Source organism: Theobroma cacao, chromosome 2 (assembly GCF_000208745.1).
Source record: "Theobroma cacao cultivar B97-61/B2 chromosome 2, Criollo_cocoa_genome_V2, whole genome shotgun sequence".
NCBI classification, from domain to species: Eukaryota; Viridiplantae; Streptophyta; class Magnoliopsida; order Malvales; family Malvaceae; genus Theobroma; species Theobroma cacao.
Genome location: NC_030851.1, coordinates 4,816,105 through 4,843,626, shown reverse-complemented (window position 1 = coordinate 4,843,626; position 27,522 = coordinate 4,816,105). Strand labels below are relative to the sequence as shown.

General features: G+C 36.8%; 5 protein-coding genes across 6 annotated transcripts; 2 read left to right on the top strand and 3 right to left on the bottom strand.

Moving 5' to 3' along the window:
* LOC18607903 lies at positions 3,605-5,074 on the top strand. The gene has a single exon (XM_007042313.2). It carries the CDS (start codon positions 3,754-3,756, stop codon positions 4,915-4,917), a length of 1,164 nt encoding a protein of 387 aa, XP_007042375.2. The 5' UTR covers positions 3,605-3,753; the 3' UTR covers positions 4,918-5,074.
* LOC18607901 (zinc finger protein ZOP1) lies at positions 9,895-12,764 on the bottom strand. The gene is made up of 5 exons (XM_018116614.1): positions 12,422-12,764; positions 11,953-12,153; positions 11,787-11,868; positions 10,755-10,850; positions 9,895-10,644 (listed from the first exon to the last, which is right to left on the bottom strand). Exons 1-5 carry the CDS (start codon positions 12,428-12,430, stop codon positions 10,280-10,282), a joined length of 753 nt encoding a protein of 250 aa, XP_017972103.1. The 5' UTR covers positions 12,431-12,764; the 3' UTR covers positions 9,895-10,279.
* LOC18607900 (putative nuclease HARBI1) lies at positions 13,521-16,759 on the top strand. The gene is made up of 2 exons (XM_007042310.2): positions 13,521-15,442; positions 16,226-16,759. Exon 1 carries the CDS (start codon positions 14,039-14,041, stop codon positions 15,419-15,421), a length of 1,383 nt encoding a protein of 460 aa, XP_007042372.2. The 5' UTR covers positions 13,521-14,038; the 3' UTR covers positions 15,422-15,442; positions 16,226-16,759.
* LOC18607899 (pentatricopeptide repeat-containing protein At5g39710) lies at positions 16,828-20,280 on the bottom strand. The gene is made up of 2 exons (XM_007042309.2): positions 17,514-20,280; positions 16,828-17,405 (listed from the first exon to the last, which is right to left on the bottom strand). Exon 1 carries the CDS (start codon positions 20,028-20,030, stop codon positions 17,793-17,795), a length of 2,238 nt encoding a protein of 745 aa, XP_007042371.2. The 5' UTR covers positions 20,031-20,280; the 3' UTR covers positions 16,828-17,405; positions 17,514-17,792.
* LOC18607898 (CDPK-related protein kinase) lies at positions 20,382-26,814 on the bottom strand. 2 transcript variants are annotated; one of them, XM_018115463.1, is made up of 11 exons: positions 25,898-26,811; positions 23,803-23,933; positions 23,484-23,525; positions 23,269-23,377; positions 22,804-22,882; positions 22,426-22,722; positions 22,228-22,340; positions 21,626-21,730; positions 21,400-21,462; positions 21,124-21,291; positions 20,382-20,927 (listed from the first exon to the last, which is right to left on the bottom strand). In XM_018115463.1, the coding sequence occupies exons 1-11, from the start codon at positions 26,390-26,392 to the stop codon at positions 20,787-20,789; spliced, it is 1,743 nt and encodes a 580-aa protein (XP_017970952.1). In that variant the 5' UTR covers positions 26,393-26,811; the 3' UTR covers positions 20,382-20,786. The 2 variants fall into 2 exon arrangements, with proteins under 2 accessions (XP_017970952.1, XP_017970951.1); XM_018115462.1 differs by having other exon boundaries at positions 22,426-22,882; positions 25,898-26,814.

The following is a 27,522-nucleotide window of genomic DNA, read 5'->3' as shown; positions in this document are numbered from 1 at the left end:
TAGTACCACTAATTAATAAAGAGTGAAGTGAATATCCTGTGTGAAAATGGATCTAGAATAATAGGTATGGTATTGAATGAAACAGAAATATTAGATATATTCTCATTAGTGAGTTTATCAGCAAAGTTATATCATAGTTTATAATTTTTTTAATATAAAAAGAGAATTTACTATAATTTAAATATAAAATTTTTGCGGTATTCTTATCACATGAGTTAAATCCAAATGACATCACGATTACATTGCTCATGGAGGATGAAAATTGTTGGACTAAGCCTCAAATTCCAGTTCCTTAAAATGAAAGTAAAGGAGTTGAGCTTTGTATATCCCCGTAGTTGATCAAATTTGACATTAAAAATGTTCAGAGTTGACATAAAAATAAAATCACATGTTGCAAAATGTATACATTACTAAGAATGTTTTGTTGAAGTCAAATTGGGGATTTGATTAAATGGATTGTTTGGGTAGGAAAAAATGGAAACCACGTGTTGAGAAGCCCAGCAGCCAATACGGGAAGTCAATCAAGAGGAATGTACGTTATGTTGATTTCAAGGCAAACAATATTTAATTTTCCTGAATTATGTAAATTATTTCTATCAAAATATAATTCCGTTAGGTTTTCATTTTTATTTTGAGATAAATAAATTTTTATATCTAATAATTAATTATTTATTTTTTAATTAAAATATTATTTATTATTATATATTATGTCATATGATGTTAATGTGATATATTGACATGTTATAATGATGATAATATAACATGTTAGTGTGACTATGATAATATAATTATATGATTTTTTTAATTTTTTATTATCTATATTAAGGTCATGTAAGTATAAAATAATTAATGATATTTTAATTGATAGTATTTAATCAATTATTAATTATAAAATTATGTTTGATTTAAAATAAAAACACAAAAAATTAATTTAACATAATAAAAAAATAAAATTCATTTAAATTTTTTGAAATAGTTTTAAAAAATTTTCCAATTATATATCATGATATTTTTACCACGCCGATGAAGTATCTATCTACTAGTATATAGATATATAAAGAGAAAAAAGAAATTGCAAGTTGGGTGTCAAAATCACAGACTATAGCTATCCTCATGGTAAGAGCGGTCACAAAAATCAAATTAAGAAGCAGGACCAGAATCAATTGGGTGGAAACGGGATCTTACAGGGCAAAAGACACACATCCCAATTTCTTGTCTATAATTACTGCGATTTCACTTCGGGCCCAAGACAAGCAAAGGGAAAACCCTCCTGTCCATAACAGGACAAAGCATTTCTTCCATGTTGTCATGGTGGACAAGGATATTAATGTCTGTCTGTAAGCAGAGCCATCTTGTTTGATATTTCCTCATGTTCTAGATTAGTATGTCGCTGGAAACATTAAAATTAGACAGCCAGTACTAAATTGTTTTAAAAAAGTTGAGGAAGGTATGAAATGGGTTGGCCGCAATTTGGAATTCCACTGGGTCCTTGCAATGCATGTGGAAAACTGTTAATAAGAGAGAAAATATTTCATTGGTAGACTAGTTTTATAATGGTGAAACAAAGATTGCATCAGTCTGTATATCATGTTGCGGCCTGAAAATTATGGTAATTACAGCTTAATTGCCGTTGCAAATAATATGTTGTTTCTATGGAAACTCTGCTGCATGCTTTGAGCCACATGTTGAGATGCCATGAATGCCAACTTAGAATTTTTGGGTTTTCATTGTTGAGTCAGGATATTTTACAGTGCTTACAGCTTTGACTAGCTCCTATTGGAAGCCTAGTAGAATTGGGTTGTTCACTTCAAAATATAAAATTTTTCCAGCAGAATTGCTAAACACTGTGACGTTGAACATGCAACAGCAATTCAATGTCTGCTACCACTTATGGCCTGATGGCCTTTTGGGCATGTGATTGGCAAAAGGTGAACATGATGATAAAATCTTGTGAGGGAAGTGAGAACAGGGGATGGTTGTGGATGACTTGACTCCATTACCCAACAAACTCCAACAGACCAGAAAGTCAAAATCTTGTCATAAATGAAAAATCTGCTGGCTAAGGTCTTTCTGGTCTTGTCTGAACTGCGTGAACTACAAGATCAAATTAAGTGAAGATTTTAACGAGATTCAAGTACATTAACAAAATAAATGAAAACAGTTTGCCAAGAGTATTGACTGCAAATATGTCGTAACAATTGGATGGGAAAAAAGTATCGAATAATCATATAGGTAGGCCGACCCCTATTCACAAAGCTTGAAAGTAAACTAAAATCTAGCAGGGTCCATAGCTATCAAATTTTCAAATGATTTCTAGTTGTTACCATGGAATATGGACCCTCTAATCGCCCTTTTTAAGAGCAGTAATTGAGCAGGACGTGCATGATTCAACTGTTCATGGAATGGTAACCAGTTTTTCTTCATTGGCTGCAGCACATGACAGGAAATGAGATTTTAAGTGTTAATTTGATCTAAATACAAGATTATTATCAAGGTGCCTTACACATACTTAGGCCTGTTAAATCCTGCAGGAGCCTGGATTGCCAGTTTGAGTGCTTGAAATGAAACTCTTCCGGCCATAGCTAGTTTTCATTTTTGGATCAATCAAGAGATGTGCCAAATGGCACTCATTTTGTCCAACCTAATGAACCCCATTCCAGCCAAATGATGCAGTGAAAGCCCAGGCTAGAATAAAATCTTCTTTCACCAAGGAAAAAGATGTTCCAAACCAATTATATTTGTGATTCGCATACACTGCACGATGATGGATGCTCTCACCTGTCAAAATAACAAGTACTCATCTTATTACACCAAATCAGCATTTTAATATTTAATAACTCAGGGCCTTACATGGCTGCCTACTTTTTAAACGTCGTAATCAAATTAATCATCATCTTTTCTCCATTTAATTAAATCCACAATAAAAAAAAAACATTAAAGGGGAAAATAAACAAAGAAATATTATGCGGCCATTTTTGGTAGCTTTTGATTTTTTATAATCGAACCTTAACTATTATCAATAACCATTCATAAATTTGATGTTTTAATTTGGGTACGGCTCCTTTCGTTGCATTTTTAGATAAATATTTTTTAATATAACAATTATCCTATTGACATGTGAAAAATTCATGATTAATAACTTAAATCTTACATATACATGTGAATGGTAATTGTTATATTAGAAGTATTTATAACAAAAAAAAATGTGAACAAAACCCAACCCGTTTCATGTGGTATAAGGAGAACTAAGGTCCAGGTAATTAAATTCAATTTTAATTATCATAGGAGAGCTAAATATTAATATATGTTGATTTAGAAATTAAACCCATGAGCTAAAAGTTATTTTATGGTAATCTTGAGTTAAAAGATAAAACAAAAAATGTAATCCCAACATTTAAAGAAAGCATTATCTTGAACCTGAAAAAGGTTCTTAATTAACTCATATTTTAGTCAAAAATATAATGAAAGGAAGGATGGCTAAAAAAAAAAATGAATGGTGAGAGTTGAAGCAACAATGCAAGCTTCAACACCTAGATTAGAAGACAATAATTATTATATCACATTTAACAGTAGGTAGATTTATAAAGGCGGCTCCTCGTGAGTCATAACCAATTTCCCCTTAGTCAATTTTTCTCCCCCCCTCCTCCTTCCCCTCTCCTTCCTCCCTTTCTCCTCCTCGCTCCTTCCTCCCTATCTCCTTATAAATTTCCCCCATTTCTATCTTTACCCTGGTTCTCAAAACCCAAGTAGGCAATGGAGATGGAAGTGGTGGTGCCGGTTCCCGCAGTGGACTTCAACTTCGATAGCACATGTTCATCTCCATACATGACTGCTCCTTCAAGTCCTCAACGCTTTGGCAATTTCTTCTTCAGTGCTCCAACCAGCCCCACTCGTGCCTCTTCTTTCTATCGTGACGATGTATCTCATGCCACCAGTTCTTCATCTGCGGTTCCTTTCCAATGGGAGGAAAAGCCTGGTACCCCCAAAAGAAAATGTTTCGATGGCAGAGTCGACAGAGAAGATAAGAGCAACAATGATGATGATGATGGTGATGGGTGTGAAGATTTCGAGTTCAACTTTAGTGGGCAGTTAGAGAGAACTTCTTTGTCTGCTGAGGAGCTTTTCGATGGTGGAAAGATTCGGCCTCTGAAACCCCCGCCTGGCTATGAACAGTTTTCAAGTACCGTTTCTTCTCCGAGGTCTCCAAAGTCTCCAAGATCAACAACTTTTCGGAAGAAAGATGTTGATCCATTTGAAGCAGCGATAGAGAAGACTCGTAGAAGAGGGCTAGTACTCAAAGAACCGCCACAACAGAAGCAAGAACAGGAGCAAAAGAACATACAATCACAACAACGAGGGAGAGAAAGAATTTCTGGTTCGTCTTCATCATCTGTGAGCTACAACTACGTTCACAAGAAGAGCAGATCTTTGTCTCCTTTTAGAGTGTCTGACATTATGTTCGAGCAAGAGGAAAATTCATCACAATCCGAAAAGACTATTGCTTCCACCACAAGCAATCCTAAATCTTACGTTTCTTCAATCCTGTCCGCTATTTCATTTTCAAAAGGTAACAGAAAATGGAAGTTGAAAGACTTTTTGTTGTTTAGGAGTGCATCAGAAGGCAGAGCAACAAGTAAAGATCCCCTTAGGAAATATGCCCTGCTGTCTAAGAAAGAGCCAGAGGATGTCAAAGCTGCGAGCTTCCGCTCCACTGAGAGCCTTGGTTCAGTGTCCAGTTCCAGGAGGAGAGCACCGGTTTCGGCTCACGAGTTGCATTACACGGTGAACCGGGCTGTCTCAGAGGAGATGAGGAGGAAGACTTTTCTGCCTTACAAGCAGGGCCTCCTTGGATGCTTGGGGTTCAACCCTGGAATGCATGAGATTTCCAGGGGTATTGGGTCTTTGACACGTGGATGATCAAGATTTCCTGATCTGGTGTTTCTTTGTTGAACATAGAGTTTTCAAATCTCTTTCTTTCATGTTTCAAAAATGAAAAAAAAAAATTACATATGGTTATGAATCACAATCTATTTGTTTGTTTATACAGTGTCTCTATCCATGAATTGGACCTCAACTCAAATTGTATGAAATTACATCACAGATAAAAAGGACAGCTATAGATTATATGTCTTAAACTACTTCTTTGTTGGGTTTATTCGGGTAGTTATGTATTAATGTTTAAACAAAAGGCAAAACCTTGTTCTTAACTGTTCATCATCAAGTAATTAACTTGACGACCTGCCAATAACATTTTCTTTTAATGTCAACTATAGCAGGTGCTAGTATTTCCAAACAGAGCCAACATTAATGGCATTTTCTATATTTGAAAGCAGATGTTAAAGATCTGCTTGTCCTTGAGCTGAGGCAGACTTTCAATGCATAGAAACCAGGCTAGTTTAAGCAGCCGCTGGTTTGGTTGAGTTGATCGGTTGGGTTCCAAATTGCATATCTGGTAGGTGTGAACTTTCAATTTCAGATTAATCAATCTACACCGGGAAAATGGTTGCTTGATTAGTTTTCCTCTTTAATGAAAACGTTAGTTTACGCATTCCAAGCTAGATCTCAGGAAAGTTGAAATGTTGGAGAATAATATCACACAGCATGGCTTAGCCAAAAGATAAGGGGAAAAAGGGGGAGGAAAAAGGAATATTAGCACCACACATGGGAGTGGGGAAAGCTAGTTCTATACCATAATCATTAGGTTGTGGAATAATGATGTTTATACAGTGTAAAGTAGTGTAATTGGGTTTTTGCAGTCAAACAAAAGGTGGAAAGAATCAATCAAAACAGATAATCCAAACTACCAAAACCTGCCTTTTTCCCTTCATTTTGTGACCATTAATATGATTTTTCCATTAAACCCCAAGCAGCAATGATGAACTGTTGGCCAAAACGGCCTCTTATTTTAAAAATGGCTCAACGCATGTGCGTTGCCTTAAAAATTCAACCCATTTAACTTGCTTTCGTCCTTGGTACTTAAAAGTTTCAAGGAAATAAGAACAAATTGTGTGTAAAGAATGGTAAAGCAGGCATTTGAAAAATTTGCACAACATCATCTCAATTTGCCTTAATGATGGTGAAGTGTTTAACTTCTTTTGTGATGCTTTCAGTTCGTACCATTCTCTGTTTTAAAACCAGAAACAAAAAGGACATATAGAAAAGTAAAATTAGATAATAAAACCTCCAGAATGGCCACCATAAAACACTTCCCATTAGAAGTACAGGTAGTTCCCAGTTCCACCAACCTTTGAACACACAAATGTAATCATTTAGCAGCTACTGGCCAGCAACTGGATTTTATTTATATATAATGCAATAGGCTCAAGTGGGTAAAATTCGACTTGCTTGATAGTTCACCTTCATTTTTGCATCGTTTTAGTTTTTATCAGATGTTCATAATTAGGATGACGACAGTTCACATTCAGCTCCAAAAAGGGTCTTTAATCAATATAGCATGCAGCCTAGTCATTATAACCGGTAACCAAATCATAGACATGACTGCGATAACTTCATTTTCGCTTCTTATTACAGTCTGATGCAATGAATACCAATTAGAGAAATGAGAACAAAAGTTAAGTAAAGGAAGAGGTAGATAATTAATCTACAGTGTTCTGCTTTTGTAAGGGATTTATATCTCACTGTAGGGAAAAGAAGGAGCAACCAGCCATGCATACAATGCTAGCTTTACAGAAAGTCTAGCCATGTCGATTATTTAGGAGACCCACATCAAATCCTGCAATCATGGTGGTTAGAGCGGAAAAGGTTAAAAAAAAGAAAGGAGAGCTAGGATGGCTGTTGCCTATGATATGTGATGCAATAATGGCTCTAACCCTACTTCATATTAATATGCAAAAAATTTCCATATTAGAAAAAAAGAAAAGGTTTGTCTCATTTATGGTAATGATAATGACAATGATGTTGATGAACACGATGTTAACATCGCAAGGTTGGTGCCTGTTTTTGTTCAGAGTTCTTGGCTTGCATTGCATGGTTGTTTGGTGACAATGATATTGATTCATGATTGTAGCGATGACTGCATGAGTAGTTTCAAGTCTGATTAGGGGACTGCAATTTTGTTATGTTTTATCATATCATTTACAAGCACTTGAACGATCAATAAGCCTGGTCACACCCCTCTCTACATCTCTGAAGACACTTAGCTTTTTCTTGAGAGCTAGAGCAGATTAATTAATGGAAATTCTTGTTATTACCTTGAAAACCTTTGAAATTGAGAATCATATACGGGATGGACTAAACCCTTTCAAGGACTTTGTTTTCTGATATTTCTAAATGCAGTCATCATTCTGCACTTTTTGTGTTCCCCAAGAAACGTCTCTTACTTGATTTACCTGCTTAAATATGTATAACCTGATCATTTGAATATTATTTATGCATGGAATATTTCGTATGCAAGCATTCTTTTCCAAAGAGAGAGAATCGTGTTTAAGTTAATCAAGCGATTAGTAAATCTGAACGAAATTTCCCAAGAACCAATCAATGATACGGGAGAGAGCCTTAGTGAAAGTGACAAACTTTAGTCAATGGTGAAAATGGGGCACCCCTTATTATAACAAAAGCGGATCATTAACTTAAATTTATTTATGGCTCTGCCTGTCTACATCTACTTTAGGTATATGAAGAGCTAATGCATTTTGCACCAAATTCTTGCTTGACAAAGCAAGACATCTACACTCATGCTTAATTAACAAGTACGTTCACTCGACTAAGCTTTACCTTTACTTCCATCAAATGTTCATCAATGCCCCTTGTTTGGCGTGGAATACAATCTTTTGACTGAATTTTCTTGGGCGACTTTCTTGGAAAATGATTGATCTTCAAGGGATTGAGTATGGGTGTTCTTGGAGAAGCGTGGGAAGAGAAAGAGAAAAGGGATTTGGAAAGTTAACAAAGACCAAGTCAAAAGTAGTTTTTTTGATGCAAATTTAGGAGAAGATGAGGAGAAGCAAGACATAAGTACCCTACCCCACAGTTCGTTTCATTTCTTTGCAAGATGGATCGTTAATGGAGGTTCATCCCCCATTCTCAATGGTAGTTACCCATTTGACTGAGTGATGATATTGAAAAAAACACAAGCAGCAGATTCAAAAAAGTGAAAACTTTTTTTTCATCATAAATGGTCAATAAACAAAGTGCAAATGATAGTGATAATGTATAAAATTATGAATTAATGGTGCCCCAAATATGTACAAGTTTCAAGGTTGCATTAATAGAGCTGTGTACATTTGCTCGGACGCTGGTTGACTCAAGGCACTATGTTTTTGACTCAAACCAAAAAGGGGGTACCATTGTATGCCACGTGGTCAATGTACACCAATATTCAATGTCATCTTACATGTCCTTTGCCGATTTCCTTGACTTCACGAGTCAAAGAAATGGGCCAAATCAAGGTGGGAAGAGTCAGTAAGAAAGGAACTTGTCTAGCAATTTCAAGCATTTTCATGGAAATATATACTTCATTTTCATTAATAGTACATAATTTTCATTAATTAATTCTTATAAAAATTTTCACACAAAGGCAGAGTGGGAGAAGAGCTTCCTCCATGAGCAGCAATATTTTCTTCATTTCACGGCTTTCAACAACCAAATATATTAAAATTAAAGGGTGGAGCAGCAAAAAGAGATGGCTGAAAACGCTGAAAGAGGGGCCTGCAAGAAAAGAAAAGCAGCTAGCTCAATTTAGTAACTCGGTACACATCAAAACATTTAACTTATTAATTCATACATAATCCCTTACTTAAAAAAAAAAACATCGATATCCCTTCTCTAAATAAAATAATTAATAATCCGGCACTTTTGTAAATAATGCCTTGTATTGAGAAGTCAACGTCATGTTACGTCTGAAATAATCGTTTTTCTGTCCTTCCGGGAACAAAAAGCCCAGCAAAGTCCTGCTTCATAGCCCAAGCTGGATCCAATAAAACAAGTTTCTCTACTGCTCAATGGTTTTGGGTGCACACATTTACTGAAGTGGCAGAAATTATCAACCAAGGCTAGGCAGGCAGCCATTCATCAGCTATACATACGCATTCCTGTTGAATCACAACCATCTCGCTAGGCTCCATTCTGGTTTTAGTGGCCCTGCATGAGATCTAATCTAGGTGCCCCGGCTTAACCACAATGGTTTCACCCATGCTCCAGTAACATAAGACTATATTATCTACAGCTTTTCCATAACGAGCAATATACTGAACTCGGGTCTTAAGGGTTGAGTGAGCTTCTAGACTCTCATTAACAAAGATACATGGAAAAATTAAATTCCCATAATTATATAAACAAATACACAAATTTGGTTCAAATTTTCTTGGTTAAAATGTTGTAAACAAATTCCATAAAAGTTGAAATGCAGCTGATATTCCAAAATAAAAGCAAAAGCACAAAGAAGGCACAGATGTTACAAGCGTAGGAGAGTTTTAAGTTACACATTGCAAATGACTGGAGAATCACAAACACTTGTTGAATTCACTGGCTGTTAGCACACACCACAAATTCCTATTAAAATCAATATTCCACAATAAAAGGAATGTGATCAGAGCTGCCATATCGGTTCATTACTTCATTTTTTACACACAATGCATGCTATGCAAGATATCTGTGACCTGCTAATACATGTTCCTAGTATCTGCAATGAAATGCAATTAAAGTACGTCAACCTAAGACCATAAACCAGTTTGGTATTTCTAGTTGTAAAGAAGAAATTAAAAAAAGATGCATGTTAAAGAACAATGTCCGCTTATCTCTCCATCCCATTCTTCTCACACAAAAGCCTAAAGCCCAGGGGGTCTGATCTCAGTACTTTCCCCTCTGAAGCATAAATTATTAGCAGCTACTATTATAAGACAACCAAAAGCTACTTGAACTTAGCTAACTAAAAGACACGTTCAATTTTGTCTCCAAATTTCCTGCTTAAAATATCATACAATCAACACATTAAGGCAAACAGCCTGGGCAATCAATTATGTGGCTACAATACAAGCTAATTTGTTTCATCTGCTCCTTTAAGACACTTAGTTTCCATAGTGAACACAAAAAAGGATAGATGTTAAAAGGCACAAGCTTCTTAATAGGGATCTAGCAGAAAGAGAGATTAGAGTACAAGACTTCAATTATAGCTCATCCTGTTGTTCAACATTTGTAGAATGTGGTCAAATTTAAGTTTCCCCACTCCCAAATTGGGAGAAGAAAAAAGAAGTTGAATAGCATGCTGAAGCATACCCTTTGTATCAAGAAGAGGCAGGATGCTTGCTTGAGCCAGTCCCAATCAGCGAGATCCATTGTACAGACCAAGCAATGGTTTTTCTCTCTTTTCAACTCTCTTCCTTGCAGCTTCCCTTGCTTTTAGTGCAGCGTCCTCTTCTTTAGATATAGCCTTGGGCTTCTCATCTTGCCTTTTTCTCTTAACAGCAAGTGATGATGGAGCACCTTTAGCAGATCTCATGGGATTTAAAGAAGCTGAAACGACAGGCCCAGGTGCAGCGTCATTTGGACTTTTAGCAGCACTTTTGCTTTCTGCAACTGGTCGCACCCCTGAAGTTGGAAATGACTTTTTCAAACTAAGATCTTTTGATTTAGGATTTGATGAAACTTGAGTCGTGGAGTATGCCTCTTCCCGTGTCACCCACCTCCCTGTTGCATTCCCTCTAAGTAAAATATACCACAAATAACATATAATCTAATAGATTATCTCAGAGACGAAAGAAAGTGAAAAACTTTAAAGTCCAATTGCAGATTCATACCTATAGCATCAGAATAGTAAAAGCCTGACTTTGGATCATAGTATAAACCATTGCTTTGATTGTAGTAATAGCCTGAACTACTGTCATAGTCCCAGTCTGCATCAAACTATATCAATTAGAACAGCACTAAACTCAATGTAAAAATGATACAGAAACCAAATAATATCATATGCATTCAGATAATAATAATAAAAAATGCCCGATTTGTAAACCAAAAATAAGACATTGGACCTGATAGGGATTAAGGCCACATATCCATCAGGCCTGCTTCTTGGGCATCAACTACCAAGTTAGCACAAAAACAAAAGTTAAGCAGGGTCTGCATGGCAGCTTTTGCAGTGCGATAGAAGACTAAACCTAAAATCTAAAGTAAGTTTTGTACCAAATATATCTAGAGTGATTTTTGGAAAAAAAAAAAAAGCATGGCAAACCACCAAAGACAAAGAAACAGGCAAAGTGACTTTGGACCAGAATGCAACCAATGAAATTTTTTTACTGTTCGAGCTCAGGTATCTTGAATCATGTCTAGGAAAGTATCGGCACAACCGAATGTGTTGAACAAGACTCATGCTCATGATTGAAAGAAGTGTAATAAATAAACTAGCTTAGACATTCATTTTTGTGCTATAATCCAAACTCCAAAACTCCACTGTTAATCAAGTAAGTTTAGTAACACAGCTGCATGAAGAATGCCTCAATTTCATGTACCTGTTTATCTCAGCTAAACTTAGGTTTGACATTCTCCTATTTAAACGGAATACAATAATGAATTAAACAAACTTCTCACTCCTCTGTGAGTCATCCTCATGCTCAGTTTCTTTAATAGCCCAAAGCCGAATAAAATGATTTTAAGACCATAAAATCAGGCAGGTAATGACTGCAAATAAAAATTTCATAAAAAACTTACTAACAAAGACAATAGTCCATGATCTGGATGCAACATAATCATATGCTTAACATATTCCAAAAACTTGGATTACAACCATAACAAGTATCTTAAAAGATTGGAAGTTGAAGATGACTTGTACTTACCTTCTTGACCATCTAATGCTTGAGCATTAGAATCTCTTGCCTCAAAATTTGCAACATCCTTCTGATAACTCCGCTTAGCTTTCTGGCAAACATTGTTAAGTGATAATAATTATTAAAACAAGCAAAAGGCATAAAGCAAAACCATATAGAAGGTTAGGTTACTTACAGCTTCAATTTGTTCAAGTGCACGGACCGCTTCCTTCTGTTCTTTCTCTTTGGCTGCACTCTCTTTCCGCATAGTAGTAAGCCTCTTAGCAACATTTTCTTTGTGCCGTTGACCCAGCTCATGGTTTCGAATACTTGATGGGTTATTCGATATGAAGATTTTGCAGAAATCACACCATTTATTACCCTGACTCACCCAATACTGAACACAAGAAGAAAAAAAAGAGAAAATTAATGCAAATACAAGCAAATAACTGGGCAAAAACAAAAGAACTACAAAACAATAAAGGCACTTAATCCATTCAAAATTTTACTGTAATTTAATCACGACACACAATGTATAAAAGAAATCAGGGGAATTCATCCATAATCTCAAGCATTAAAACAAAAAAAGAGTGAAAAGCTGAGGTTTCAATTTCCTAATTGATTGTAAGCGAATAAAATTAAAAGAAGAAGGCTTTGGGGAGTACCTCAGTCATGGCTGCGACAATCTGAACCGTTAGGATGCTAATTATTCAAAATTTGGGTGCTAATTATTGATGATTTTCGGAATTGCTGTCAAACCCTAGATTCTTTCTTCCTTGTTTCAAAAGGGAATTGAATCGAGCGGGTTTGCTTCCTGTTTAACCGGTGACTGGATCCAAAACCGACAAAACGGATATCTCGCTTCAACCGGGTTGTTGGGTCGGCCCTTTTTCTTATTTTCCGTTGGCAATTTCATAAGAAAGATAGCCGTATCTTCTTCCTTTCGGCAATAAATAAATAAATAAATTTGATGACAGTATTTTCTGTATTAAGGCTACTGTCTACTGTAAGTTTATGTTATGTAAGGTCAGTTAAATAAATTAATATTGAATATAAAAAATTAGGATATCTCATGATATATCATAATATGATTTTAAAATCCATATATTGTGATTTTACTATAAATAAAGATTTGTTTATAGTGTTTATAGGAAAAGTTAAGAAACAAATATAAGCTCTAATTACTTTTATATGATTTTTACTTTTTCCGCATTACATTTTTTTTATAAAGGTTAAATTCTTATTTTTATCAAATAAAATTAGGAAAATACTTTTAAATATGTTAATAATATCATTGAGTGAAATTAAAAATATAATTTTATTTAAAAATATAACGTATCTAGAAAATATTAATAAAAAAAATCAAATTACATGATGCGATATAAAAAAAGTTTAAATCACTAAGAATTTATGAGCAGTTTATCTTATGAAAATAAATTGGTTGTTCCCTGCTTCTTTTTTTTTTTTTCCTCTCAAATGTTTATTTTTACATGTATATTCATTGAAGTAGATTTAATTGAATTTTAGTTTGCTATATTAAACTTAATTGAACATTAATTGAATAGCTTTATATATTCATCATAATCAACAAAATTTATCTCAGACTTTGTTATGTTTGACACACTGTATTTGAAGTACAATAAACATTTATAGGAACAAAAAAAAAAAAGAGAAAAAGAGATGGAGAATAAGTAAATGAAAAGAGTTTGGAATTGGATATTTAAAAGAAAAGGCATTAACAAGTGGGAATGTAGTAATGCATAGAATCTGATAATTTAGTTCCATAAAAGAGAGCAGGTAATGAACAATGGGAATCTTAATTGAAGATTGTACAGATTTCAGCTGCATAAATTTAAACACCCAAAGTGAAAAACGAGGTTTGTTCTGAAACATGAATGATGTTCCGATCAAGTGACAAAGGAAAGACACTCTGTTGCTTTGACTCCCATGCCACACCAGCTGTGAGCCCACTCCTTCACTAGATTTCCCCGACAAGGTGACCTAGCTAATCAAAACTCTCTTCACACCCTCCGGTTGTTGCTTCGGCTGAAACCAAGTTCCTTTTCCTTGCCTCCCTCTGCAGAAAGATTTCAGAAGGAAAGGAGGTAAACATAATGGTGTCAAAGTTGATGTTTTTCTCCGCATTCAAGTGAAAATAAGACCAACCCCAACCCAAAACTCACACCCAAGTCCCCCATCTTCGTTTTCTTCCCCAAACCCAAAAACCCTAACGCTCCGAAATCCAGAATCTGGAGAGTAAGTCGCCCTCCTTTCCTTTCTCAATGGATGAAACTTTCTTGCTAATGTTATCAAATCTCCTTCACCTCCACAACTCTCTTGACCCCACCACTTCCCTCCTTTCCCCTGCCTCCTCTTCGCCTCCTCCCACTTCCTCCCCTTCCCCTTCCTCTCCTTCCTCTCTGCTTTCCTCCTCTTCCCCTGCCCCTCTTCTCTTCTTCACCCTTGCCTCCCTCCTTTCCTTCCTCGCCACTTCTTCTTCCAAGAAAGGATCCAAGAATTCTTCACCTTCGTCAGAGAACAGAGAACCCAATTCCTCTCCTTCTCCTTCTCCTTCTCCTTCGTCTTCCTCCTACTTCTCCATCTCAGCTTTTCGTGCTCTCTCTACCGACCACATCTGGACCATGGACGCCCAATTCCGTGACGCCCTATGGCGGTCCTTGTACGGACTCTCCTACCCCGTTTTTACCACCGTGGTTGAGAAGCTCAAACCTTTTATAACCGCCTCAAATCTTTCCCTTCCCTCTGATTACGCCGTAGCCATGGTTCTTTCCCGTCTCTCCCATGGCTACTCTGCTAAAACCATCGCTTCACGCTCTTCTCTGGACCCTTACCTCGTTTCAAAAATCACGAACATGGTGACTCGTCTCTTGGCCACTAAGCTCTACCCGGAGTTCATTAAGATCCCAGTTTCTCGCAGAAGGTTGATCGAAACTACTCAGGGTTTCGAGGAACTTACTTCACTGCCCAACATTTGTGGAGCTATTGATGGAAGCCCGATGAAGGTCCGTGGCTTGAAACTTGACAGGAATTTGATGAATTGTTATAAATCCAAATACGGGTATGATTCAGTTTTGCTTCAGGTTGTTGCTGACCATAGAAAAATTTTCTGGGATGTTTGTGTTAAAGCTCCTGGTGGGGCAGATGATGCTACGCATTTTAGGGATAGTTTGTTGTATAATAGGCTTACTTCAGGGGATATTGTCTGGGATAAGATGATCAATGTTAGGGGTCATCATGTTAGGCCTTATATTGTTGGAGATTGGTGTTATCCTTTATTGTCATTTTTGATGACACCCTTCTCTCCGGATGGGGCTGGGACACCGGCACAAAATTTGTTTGATGGGATGCTGATGAAAGGGAGGTCTGTGGTGGTGGACGCAATAGGGCTACTGAAAACAAGGTGGAGGATTCTTCAAGATTTGAATGTGGGACTCAATCATGCACCGCAAACGATTGTTGCTTGTTGTGTGTTGCATAATTTGTGTCAGATTGCGAGAGAGCCTGAGCCTGAGATTCGGAAGGATCCTGATGAAAATGGGGCTCTGGCAAGGGTGCTTGAGAGTGAGAAGCAGTTTTATTATTTTGGGGAAAGCTTGAGACAGGCATTGGCGGATGATTTGCACCAAAGGCTTTCCTCCCGATAATATGTTCACTTTTGAGAAAAGGTTGATTTTTTTAACCTTGTTTATCTGTAAGAATATGCTTTTGTGTACTTCTAACATGGATGAGATAACATGTGTGATTTCACTCACTATTTTTCATATTTTTCTGGTAAGCAATAGAAGTAGATTTTGTGATAAGTAAAGTTGATAGTTGATATGTAGGGACTTTATCATTAACTGCTGTGGCAAACTAACCTGGCATTGCAAGTTGAAAATAAGAAAGTTATGAGTTTAAATCTGGCAATGCCAAAGTTTTAGTTTCATCTTATTAATTGATGGATGCTTTTCTCATCTTTTGCTTGATTAGTTATTATTTGCTTTGATGTACATAGTTGTGACTACTATGTTAAGTTGACCCTATAGCATTTGATAGAAAGAATTCTTTTTCTGGAGTTCTAGTTTAAGGATATATTAAGAGCAATCTTGTATTGTGTTCCCATCTGCATTAGCTTTTATTCTCTGGCATCTTTCCCTGTCTGCCCTGTGCTGCAAGTGCATTTGCTTTCTTGCTCTCTCTTGTTTTTTAGTATGAAATGGTCATTTTTGGCATGAATCTTCATGATATATGATGTTCTTTTGCTCCTCCTCTGTTGGACCTTGTACGGAGTGCGACAATGTGCAATAGGCACATATTCTTTTCTTAGGTTCTGTAAGAGGGATTTTGTAAGCTTTTTCTTGCCCATGCCTTAGTCATCTTTAGTGTTCATCATATTCATCAAAAATAAACGGCACCATGCCTTCCTGCTCCTATCCTATATCTTCATTTTTCTCACATCTTTCTTGAAGGTCTAAGGTCTCTAGTAGGTTGATCAGTGAAGACATGCGCTGCTAGAGTACCAGCTGATCATTGCTTTAACTTGAGGTGAAGCTGGAGTAGCAACTGCCTAGTTATGGTCTTGTAGGTTTCATAGATCCTAGTTTACAAGACCCTAATGTAAATATGCTTGAATGATTCATCTGGATAAAGCCAAGAGGTACTGGAGGATGTGCGTAAGTATATGGGAAAGCAACGGAGCTCCATTGACCTACATAAGTGGTATAGATGAAGAGATACATCCTATACATGTTGGAAGTAAAATTGTGGTAGTGTTCTTTTCTGTCCTGTTGTAAGGAGATGTATTTTTTAATAAAGTCCTTGAGGAATATTTTTGGAATCCTGGACAAGTCAATGAGATACTCTTTTTGATTCAGGTTGGGCTAGAAGTAAGATCCACCCCATGCTTGTCCTCTCCCTTTTCGAATCTATGTGCCTGAAAGTCGAAGACACTTTTCATGTAAATGCTTACCTTATTCTTAGTGCAGTGACTCTTTGGAAATTTCTATTCGAGCGTACACAGTTATTTACAATGACTAATTACTACATGTTCAGCACTAGAAGAGATAAAGGATTCAAAACAAACATCTCCTTTGCTTTTTGCAGTTTCTTTACTAAGAAATCTTGTTCATTCATGTAAGGTGATATTTATTTTGGTAAAAATGAAATATGAAGAATTCAAGTTAAAGAAAGAAAAGGCAAAATATAAAGGCTTCAATAAATCTATCCAACGACTAAATGAATGTGTAAGCACTTCACAAATTACAAGTGCCAAGGGAGTAGTGCAGACTGCAGACAACAAGTTTGAACGTTCAGCACCGATATACTGGATTCCATGGGAAGAGTGTCCTTCGTGCCTTGTTGAAGAACCGCAAATATTTTTCCATTTAAAGAATGGATTTGCCAGAAAATCAGCAGTTACTTCAAGAAACCCCTGGCTTCATCTCACGGTTTTGGAACCCTTCTGAAAGAGTGCGGAGATTAGTTATCATTAATCGAAGTCTCCCATTTGTTGTACGTATCCAAGCTGCTCTTCTTTGTCAACTTAATAATAACCTTGGTCAAATTAACGTGAAAACAGAATCAATCTTCCCAAAGGAGCTTCAAGAATAACTTGTAGAGTTGTCGTGGACATCCACACATAGTGTGCCACTGATGAACATAGAGCAGAAAGTAATTTAAACAAAATGCAGTAGAATTGCCATAATTTTTGTTGTTATAAACAGCTTAAGCATGTACAGTATGATGGAACTTAAATACCTCTTGAGTTGCTGGCAGTAACAGAGATGTAAAGTCCCAAAAAATGTAATCCCAACAGTGTGCTTCAAGGGCTTTCGGCATTATCATGATAACAATTAGTAGCAGACATGACAAGCCTCCTTCGTATTTGAAGATTACTGAAACCAGGAAAGCTATGCCATTCAGCCCGCTTCCTACATAATGCCCTCTGTGTATGAATAACGTGCATGGTCATTACCATTTATCAAGGGCTCATCGATTTATATTTCATTCTGCCCATCCTTCCCCAGCAAATGCAGTTCAGCCACTGTTTGGAAGAAGGCCATCCTTGGCCATTTCAGTAAGGACATTGAAAGCTGCATCCATGTTCCCTTCTTTATGGTTTATCTCAACAAGTACTTTAGCAAGCTCAGCATCAATAAGCTTACAGCTTCTAATTGTGTTTGCTATGACTTGACTTATCTTGTCAGTCTTACCATCCATGAATAGCGCTTTAACCAGAGCAATAACAGTCAGAGTATGAGGAACAAAACCTAAATTCACCATTTCTTTATACAGATCATATGCCTTCTGAATATTTCCACCTCTACAATGACCATGTATAATAACATTATATACGGCTTCATCAGGTTTATAGTTTCTCTGAAGCATCGACTCAAAAACTCGTTCAGCCTCTTTCATCAAACCATTCATACAGAATCCCTTCATAAGAGCTAAAACACTTTTAAATTCAATATTCCTACAGTTCTCTATCAGCGTATTATACATGACATCACTTGGGACAGACTCATCATAAAACAACTTGAGCAAAAGCTTTTTTGCTTCCCTTGTCCTAGTTTGTTTATTGAGACCATTGATGAGCACACTATAGGTAACAACATCAGGAAGTAAGCCCTTCTGAACCATTTCATCATGCAAAAGAAAAGCCTTCTCTATATCCCCTTCTTTGCAATAAGAATTAATTAAGGTAGTATATGTAAATTCATCAGGAGTGACACCAGCATTCAGCATCTCCTGGAAAAGATCACAAGCTTCAGTAAGTCTACTCTGCTGACACAGACCTTGAATCAATGATGAATATGTAATTGCATCTGGTAAAAATCCTTTCTCAACCATCTCCTGCTTCATTCGGAATGCCCTCTCCAAATCCTGGCTTTTACAAAATCCAGAAACAATTGTACTATAACTTACTAAATCTGGCGCCAACCCTTTTCCCACCATATCCTGTATCAATTTTAAAGACTCTTCTACGCTTCCAACCATACAGTGTCCATTAATAAGAGTATTATAAGTAACTAGCGAAGGTGAAAATCCGTTCCTACCCATTTCATCTAGTAACCGATAAGCTTCATTTAAATGTCCTTGCTGGGAGAACCCATCAATCAAAGTAGTATAAGTTCTCTCATTTGGACGAAGTCCTCTAACATGCATCTGATCAAAAAACTCCATTGCTCTGTTCATATTCCCAGCCTTGCACATACTATTAATCAATGAAGTATAAGTAATGACATTTGGAGTCAAGCCATTCCTCACCATCTCTGCATGCAAAACCAGTGCTTGATGAAAGTTGCCATCTTTACAATACCCATTTACAAGTGTATTATAAGTAATCTCATCCGGAGAGAAACCTTTCCAACTCATCTCCCGAAGTACCTCACTTGTTTCCTTCATCCTACCTTCTCTACACAACCCATTGATGATCACATTATAAGAAATCAAATTTGGCTCCAAACCCTTCAATCCCATTGCCCTCAACAACTTAAATGCACCATCAATCTTCTTCAACTTACAATGTGCATCAATTAAGGTATTATAAGTAACCACATTCGGCAAACAACCCTTTCTCTCCATTTCACTGAAAAACCTTAAACCCATATATAAATTCCCCGCCGTGCAAAAACCCCTAATCAAAATGTTATAAGTAAAAACATTTGGTGTTACCCCATGTCTAATCATCTCGGCAAAAACCTCCTCAGAAAATCTAACCGGCTTTTTACACCTAATCACCGCGTCTAAAATAGCATTATAAGATAAAACCCCAGGCATAAAACCATTAAATTTAGCTAAATTAACAATATTAAGAGCCTTAACAATCAATTTCAAACGGGCATAAGATTTTACCACCAAGTCAAAAACAGAGGAGCTTGAAGCACACGAATGGTAGGTTTCCTTGAGGCATTGAAAGACGAAACTACCCTTTTCATCATCGGACGTATTAACGGCGAGGTCCTCTGCTAGGGATTGTGCTGATTTGTAGAGCTTGAATTTGGTGAGGATGTGGAGAGTGAGGCATTTGCACTGAGGGGTGAAGAACGGGTGGGGTCGAGCCCATTTTAAGAATTTCAGGATTAGGGTTTGATCGTTTTGGGACTTGAGAAGTAAACAGAAAGCTGCTTCAGGAGTGAAATTGGAAGTGAGGGAATTTAAGTGGTAAGGGTGGCGCTTGAGGAAAGTTAGGGCTTTGCCCGCGAGGAGGGCATCGGCGGGCGAGGAGGAGGAAGAGAGTGAACGGTGAATTTGGAGGTTTAATAAGGGCATTTCGGGGAGAGGCAAGGTTTAACAGAGGTTCAACGGGAAGAACCAGCAGAGCCGTTAAAGTTGGAAGCTCTCTCTCTTGCAGGGTTGTTTCTACTCCAACTTTCAAGTTTGTTTCTTTTTTCTTGTTCTTATTTTATATTTGTTGGGGCTAGGAAGGGTTTATGCTCATCTTCCCATCCATGCCCCCAAGGAATTTTTCATTTTTAAATTGCCCACATTTGTATTTATTTCTTTTCCAGCTGTAAATGGTTTTCTATTTACTTCTTTGTAGCATCGAGATTGCTTACCAATATTGTTGCCATTGTTTAGCTCCGGTATTACCAAGTCATGAAGAAAATATCTGGTCTTCCATTGGAAACAAAGCAAATCCTCCTTTAAAGCAAATAGTTCCCTGTCTGGGATAAGCTAGAATTGGGAAAATAAAAAATCGAACATATATAAATAATCACAACGTGTAACAAGACAAATATGTTTGGCCCATTCAGGCAAGCTAAACTATATTTTTACATTGCGATGCCAATGATATCTTTGCTGCCTTTCAAAGGATCCCATGACTTCAAACTCCTCAAAGAATTAGCATGTAGTTAAAGCCTCACACCATCTGAGCTGAAGCTGGATGCAGGAAGCATGCCTGTGGAGTCTCCCAACTTAGAAAGATCAATCCAATTACAGTATGCTGATGCCGCATCTCATTGAATCTTGAGCAAACATGACATGGTAATACTTCCTAAAGTCACCAAAATTCCTTTAAAGATATCATTGCGCCTTTGCAAGGGCTCGACTGGATGGACCACGTAACAATTTCACAAACCCAAGGAAACTTAACTTCCCATCAGTATGCCTTATCCAGTCATTAAGAACAGCATGAACTGGAATAGAGGGTCCAAGACCAAGTTCCTGAAAGATTAATTTTCACAAAAGATGGTATCAATTAGTAAGTCTAATTTGTTCCAAGAACTACTGAATTTCACAAACTTTTGTCACTTCGAGTACAGTGCCACTTCAGTTTGCATGCGATGATTCAATTTCTAATTTAGTATCATCACACAGATCATAAGCTATTCTTTAATATATAAAAGAAATCTGAACTTACAGAAGCAAGTTCCTCAATTACAATAGCCCTGTTTCCATCCTTCTCAAAAAGCTCATATGCACAGCGGGCATGTTGTTCCCAGCGATCAAGTGCCTCAAGTTGATGGACACTTAATGCAGCTGCACAAAATTCTTCAAAATCCATTCTTCTGTATTGAAGTGTATTTAGCTGTGGTGCAATGGAAATTAAATGAAATGTACTTGGATAAGCTACTATTCTATAACCAAATGGTCAAGGAATGGCTACATAAAGAAAGAATGACAACTAAGTTCATACCGAAAAAAGAAAATCAGGAATGTGAGACTCCTTCATTGCATCTGTTGCATTTTTCATCAGGGCCTGTTAGCAAGAAAATAAATTATCAGAACAAGTTCTTTATTTACCAACACAATGTCAAACCTTTATTTCTGTTTCTCTTTTTCCGTTTTTCTTTTTTCTTTTTTTTTCTTTTTGGGGTGGGGTGGGGTGGGGTGGGGGAGTTGCGACAGGGAGGAAGACTAACCGTCTTTATGTTCTCCAAGGTTATGCTACCATTTTTGGGCTCCAATAATGCAAATTGCTCTCTCAGGTAAAAGAGTTCATCCACAGTCAATGTCTTAGACAATGCCTGCAGGAATGATATAAGATTGCTATAGGTAATAGAATGTAAAAACTGATAAAATCCGTTAAGAACAATCCATGTATCAGATCTCCCCACTAAATATCATAGATGACATACTTATGGATCAAGAAACTAAGAAAAAGCACTCACTGGAGTTGATTTTAAAGGCTTATTTCTTAGTAGCAAAAATAAATTTTTAAAAGGTCTTTGATTCTCCAGGGCTTTGTGGAGTTCATCATTTTGGTAAAAGACATGCACAAGAGATCATTTATGCCTTCTTACATCACACTAACAAGTTCACTTAGGTATCAAGTCATCAATGTGTCATGCTGTATTGAATTTGCATGACAAATTACTGGGAGAACGAAGTAATAATAAGCAAAGAAACAGAAAGTACATTTTTGCAAACAATGATTTGACCATGAGCATAATGGTCATACGACCAGCTATCAGAAGCGGTATATGTAGAGTACAAGAAGAGGATCTTTCTCATTAGCACACACCTTTAAAGCAGCCTTACGCAAAGTTGACGATCGCATATATGCCTTCATGAGCCTAAATATTAAAATATCAAGAGGGACCTTAACATAATTATGATTCTGGATCCAAGGATGACCTGTAAAAGGAAGACTAAGGTCAGCTACTCTAGCGCAATGATTTCAGCAACCTAACATTATTATGAGTAAAAATGATGCACGCACTCAGGGCCTTAGCTGCTGTCATTCGTTTCCTGGGGTCTTTATTCAAGAGGCGCTTCACAAAGTCCTTAGCTTCTGAAGACAAGGAAGGCCAAGGTACTTCGTTAAAATTTGGATCAGCCTTTAGGACTGCTCGGAAGATTCCAGACTCAGTCCTGGCCCAAAATGGACGACTACCACATAAAAGAATATATGCTATCACGCCTATGCTCCAAACATCAGCTTCTGTACTATAAGATCTATGTAGAACTTCAGGGGCCACATAGTATGCACTTCCCACAATGTCATTAAGTCTTTCATCTGGAAACACCATAAAGCACAAGAAATTTAGAAGAATCCCCAGGGCTGAGCAGGAGGAAGCTGAGTGAGCAGAACACAAACCTGGTCTGACAAAATCCGACAACCCAAAGTCTATGGCCTTCAGCAGAGAGTTCTCATCCTTCGATGTATATAGAAAGTTCTGGTCCAGAAAAGTGCTTACTTAGATTGCAACAATTAAAAAACACATAAAAATTCTTAATTTATTTAGCCAATTCATGTCCAATATCTACCATAGAAATATGGTAACAGACTCAGGCATGATAATGTGGCATGAGAAATGTCCTAGAATTTTAAGCAGAGAGTAGACATGGCCTTGTCCAGTTCGAGAATTTCCCCCAAAACCCTCATCGGGTCAATTTTCAGTGTGGGAAATCATCAAATATAACTCCCATTACATCCCTGTTATGCTCTGTGTTTATAGAAAGATATCCAGAATGTGTTTAATCTTGCACCCTTTAGAGATCACTACCTAGTCATGCATCTATGCTTTTACTATTGAGTAAGAGAAAAGAGAATTTGCTCCACCTCTGGTTTAAGATCTCGATGCACAACACCCTGAAGATGACAAAAAGCAACAACATTTAGTATCTGTACCATTACAGCCTTTGCATCATCTTCTGAGTATTTTCCACCCCTACAAACATAATAAACCTTCAAGTTAGAGCAAACAAATTAAGTAGGTATGAGAGCTACAATAAACAATTCTCAAAATTTGAGCCATCCATTACTAGAATAATCACCTTGCAAGTATTCTATCCAAAAGCTCACCTCCTTCACACAACCTGCATTTTCAATTATGTTACTCAAAATTTTATCTCAGATCAGAGATCAACAATAACTTATAATGAACCAGCAAGTAAGAAGACCAACGGCCAGATTATTAAATATTTAAAAATATTTATAAGTGCCAGAAAGCAAAAAATGAAGATTAATAGTTTGTAAAGAACACCCAAATGAAATAAATGCTAATGCTTCTTATTGACTTTTCCACATAAATCAATATTGCTGTGCAAAATTAAAATAGGATCATATGAATAGCAGTGCATGTTTCAAGCTTACTCCATTACTATGTAGACATTATCATGATCTTCAAATGCATCGTAGAATTTCACCAGATTGTTATGCCCCGTCAAGGCTCGCAATATTTTCACCTCCCTTCTCACATCCTCAACTGCAATAGCTGTTGTCATCTGACAAAAAAGAATAAACTGTCATGAGAAAAACACATAGAAGATGAACCAAGAGAATAAGCAAAATTCAACATCATAATGTCACTTCCTCGAACCTTCATTACCTACACATAGAAAAAGAACCAAGAGAAAAAGCAAAATACAGCATAAGATCATAATCTCATTGCCTCAAGCCTTCATTACCTAGAACTTCCTTCTCCCAACAAACACAACTTTATCGAAGACAACTAGACATAGAGCGTTTTTCTTCACACTTTATTTGATATTTTCAGATGAAGAAGTAAGAAAATGATAGATAGAAGCGACCTCTCTCTTCAACTTCACATTGTCAATATAATTTTCATGGTTGACAGACAAAAACTGACAAATGCTAACCACTCACATTGTCATTATAATTTTCATAACATTTGTCCGTCTTTATTTCCCAGAATAAGTGGATACCTTTGACTAGAAAAAATACAAGTGCTTTTCTATGAAAAGAAATATTTTACAGAAATGACAATCAACTGAAATACTTTCCCTCTTTGAGACTAAGTCACATGGGAGCAACTGGAAAAAAAAGGTCAATTTGAAGAAACTTTCATCAGTTCTATTCTATTGCATATTGTAAAAGGAAATTCATCCCTATCCCTTCCTCCAATACTTTCTTTTTCCATTCAGTCACAAGGTGCATCAAAGATCAAAGATTAACATATGAGAAGAGGAAAGCAGGCAATACAGCGACTTATTAGCTATTACAAAATCTTAAGCCATCTTGAAGAAGGGGTAAATTCAATCAACTTGTCCTTGTCATAAGACATTGACCTGCAGCTAAGATTTAGTCAGCTCTCTCTCAGTTGAGAACACTCTTATCACGAATCATCTAATATTTGGTATCAATCAAAGCATAAGAACGAAATGATTCAATGTTTCTCTCCACCATGTAAAGGTTCAAAGCACCTCTTCAAGGTCAATTGACCAAATAAAAATTAGGGCCCAACTACATACCAAATCCAGATAATGCTGTGCAATCACACTACAACCATTTGTTTGTTCGGCTGGGCTGTATGTATAAGCATAACAGAACATAAGGCATTAGTTGACCAGTTCTGCACGACCCAGACTAAATTACAGGCCCAAAGTTAAGACCCCATTTAAGACCATAACTCTTTTCAATAATTCAGTCTATTCATAACCATTGGATAGTAGTGCTTCAGTAGCAGCTGTCAATTCTGAGGTGCAGCAAAAGTGATATGTCAATAAGTTTACTAGAGAATTTCAACAGTTTTTTTATCATACAATATTCACTTCCAGCAGCTTCCAGCCATACAACTTAGTGATGCAAAGGTGCACTTTTTTGGGCCAAGATGTGATTTAGAACTAAAATATCGAGGTAAGGCGCGGTAAGCTTAACACATCAAATAATCCAGGGGGTCAGGTGGACCTACATAATAAATTATCGATCATAACCATGGACCCAGAGAAATCAATAAACAAACAAGTTGGTCACTTTATGAGGTATTACACTCAAAATCAGAAACGTATAGTACTGAATTTAACCTCGCATTTTCTCCATCTAGAAGGAGTAAGTTCCCCCACGATTTCTTCCTCCTTCAAGATTCTATTCACTTCATACCAAATTCAGACTAAAGTCTTCAACCCACGCACCTTGAAATTAACATTTAACAGAAAATGGAAACAAAAATACAAGACTAAAATGTAAAAAATAAAAAAAAATAAAAACAAATAACCCCTCTTCGGAAAAGGAAATAAAAGATCACCATAAACAAATCGAAAACTAATATCAGCCAAAACGGAAATCTAATACTTATGAGAAAGTAAAGCACATGTCCCTTAAATTCAATCTTACAAAAGAAAAAAACCATTTTGTAAGCATATAAAATCAACATTTACAGATACATAGATTTGATATGCATTGTAAAAATGTATAAAATTTAAAAAGAGAAAAGGAAACAAGGACCAACCTTGGACTTGGGGATGACTTTAACAGCAACCTGCTGGCCTTTGAACTCACCTTTCTTGAACTTAGCAGAACAAGTGTACCCAAAATGCCCTCTGCCAACCTCCTCTCCTACTTCCAACCTACTCCTCAACTCCTTTGAAAACCCAAATCTTTTATCCAACTCAACTCCTTCCTCCTCGTCCTCCTCATCCTCCGCAATTTTCGCCTCATTTTCCGGTTTCTTGTTGGCCTTCCGCCGCCTCAGCACAGCCCGGATGTGCTTGGCGGGAGAAGGAGGAGGAAAGGGTCTCCGGAAAAACCGGAGAGGAGTTGAAGGAGTCTTGGGTTTGTTGGGGTGGGCAGGGCTTGGGGTGTAGATGGGGAGGAAAGGGGTGGTTGGAGGGAGAGGAGGAGGAGGGGATTTGGGTGGTTGAGTAGGGGCAGGATAGTCATTCTGCTGGTTCTCTCTTGAGGCAAATGGGTTTGGTTTTGGAGGCTTTGAGGTGCAGGTTCCCATTGCAGAGGCAAAATCAAGAAATCAACAAGCAAATGCTGCTTGCATTTGAGAGATTTTTGAGGTTCAGCCTGTTGTAAGAGACAGAGAGAGAGAGAGAGAGAGAGATGAGAGAAGGAAAAAAAATATAAAAACAAAGAGAAAAGTGAGATTTTGCTGTTGTTTGTTGTTGTAAGAAGAGGAAGGAGAAACAAAAGAAGTGAAAGTGATTAACGTCAGCCGTACAAGCTTGCATCCACGTGTCATGCACATGAGCTTTTTGTTTTGCTTTGAATGTTCCTTGAGCAGTGTGTAAAAGTGTTTGTAAGTAGTTTGGTAGTGGCAATGCCCATACTTCATTGCCCTTAAAAAATGTATAATAAACCCTCCAAACAAGCTTTTGCTCTGTTAAATTCTACTAACTCACTTTGGAATCAATGGAACAGTTCCAATTTAGCTTGTCTTTTGTTGTTGTGATCCCTATATGATCTATTGCTGGGAGCTTAATCTTTTTTTTCTTTGCTTCTTCTCTTTTCTTTAGCTTATCCATTCATTTATAAATTTTTATGAAACATAAAGTACATTATTTATCGATCGAGATAACATGTAATATTTTTTTAATCATAACAATCGTTGCCAAAACAAATACTATAATTCCGATTGCTTTACATGTTAAAAAAAATATTACGAGAATAATTATTTAAGTATTTAAAATAATATTCTTACTTTTTAGAGATCGAAACCGCTTCTCATAGCTTGTTATTTAAAATTGCCTTAATCCGATCATTTACTTAAAAGCACAATCATATGCTGGATTATTGAACTCGATCACTTTACCAAGTTTTGCCCATTTTGTTAAATGACCAAACTTCACATTTACATAACTTAGTTGAGAAGTTTAAGGATCCTTTTTTCTTTTTTACATTAATAAAATCTTTGGTGTGCAACAGCTCATAATTATGGACAAAGTGAGGTAAAAGGGATTCATCTTCATTTACTACTTTGGGGGTTTGCAGCCTTAGTGCCTTAGATTTTAAGGGTTTAGCAGCTTAGCCTAAGTTCATCCACTGGGACCACTAGACTTCTGGTTCTGAGACCTCTGGAACTCACTGTCAAAAATTGTACCATGTTAGTTGCCTAGAAAGAAAACATGC

Coding starts and splice junctions, on each gene's coding strand:
- LOC18607903 (XM_007042313.2), top strand. CDS start 3,754: ATGGAGATGGAAGTGGTGGTGCCGGTTCCCGCAGTGGACTTCAACTTC.
- LOC18607901 (XM_018116614.1), bottom strand. Junction 11,869..11,952: donor CACTTGAACAAATTGAAGCT/GTAAGTAACCTA, acceptor AATGTTTGCCAG/AAAGCTAAGCGGAGTTATCA. Junction 10,645..10,754: donor TTACTATTCTGATGCTATAG/GTATGAATCTGC, acceptor GGAATGCAACAG/GGAGGTGGGTGACACGGGAA.
- LOC18607900 (XM_007042310.2), top strand. CDS start 14,039: ATGGATGAAACTTTCTTGCTAATGTTATCAAATCTCCTTCACCTCCAC.
- LOC18607899 (XM_007042309.2), bottom strand. CDS start 20,030: ATGCCCTTATTAAACCTCCAAATTCACCGTTCACTCTCTTCCTCCTCC.
- LOC18607898 (XM_018115462.1), bottom strand. CDS start 26,392: ATGGGAACCTGCACCTCAAAGCCTCCAAAACCAAACCCATTTGCCTCA. Junction 21,292..21,399: donor TTCCTGATTTTCTTTTTTCG/GTATGAACTTAG, acceptor ATTGCACCACAG/CTAAATACACTTCAATACAG. Junction 20,928..21,123: donor TAATTGAGGAACTTGCTTCT/GTAAGTTCAGAT, acceptor TTAATCTTTCAG/GAACTTGGTCTTGGACCCTC.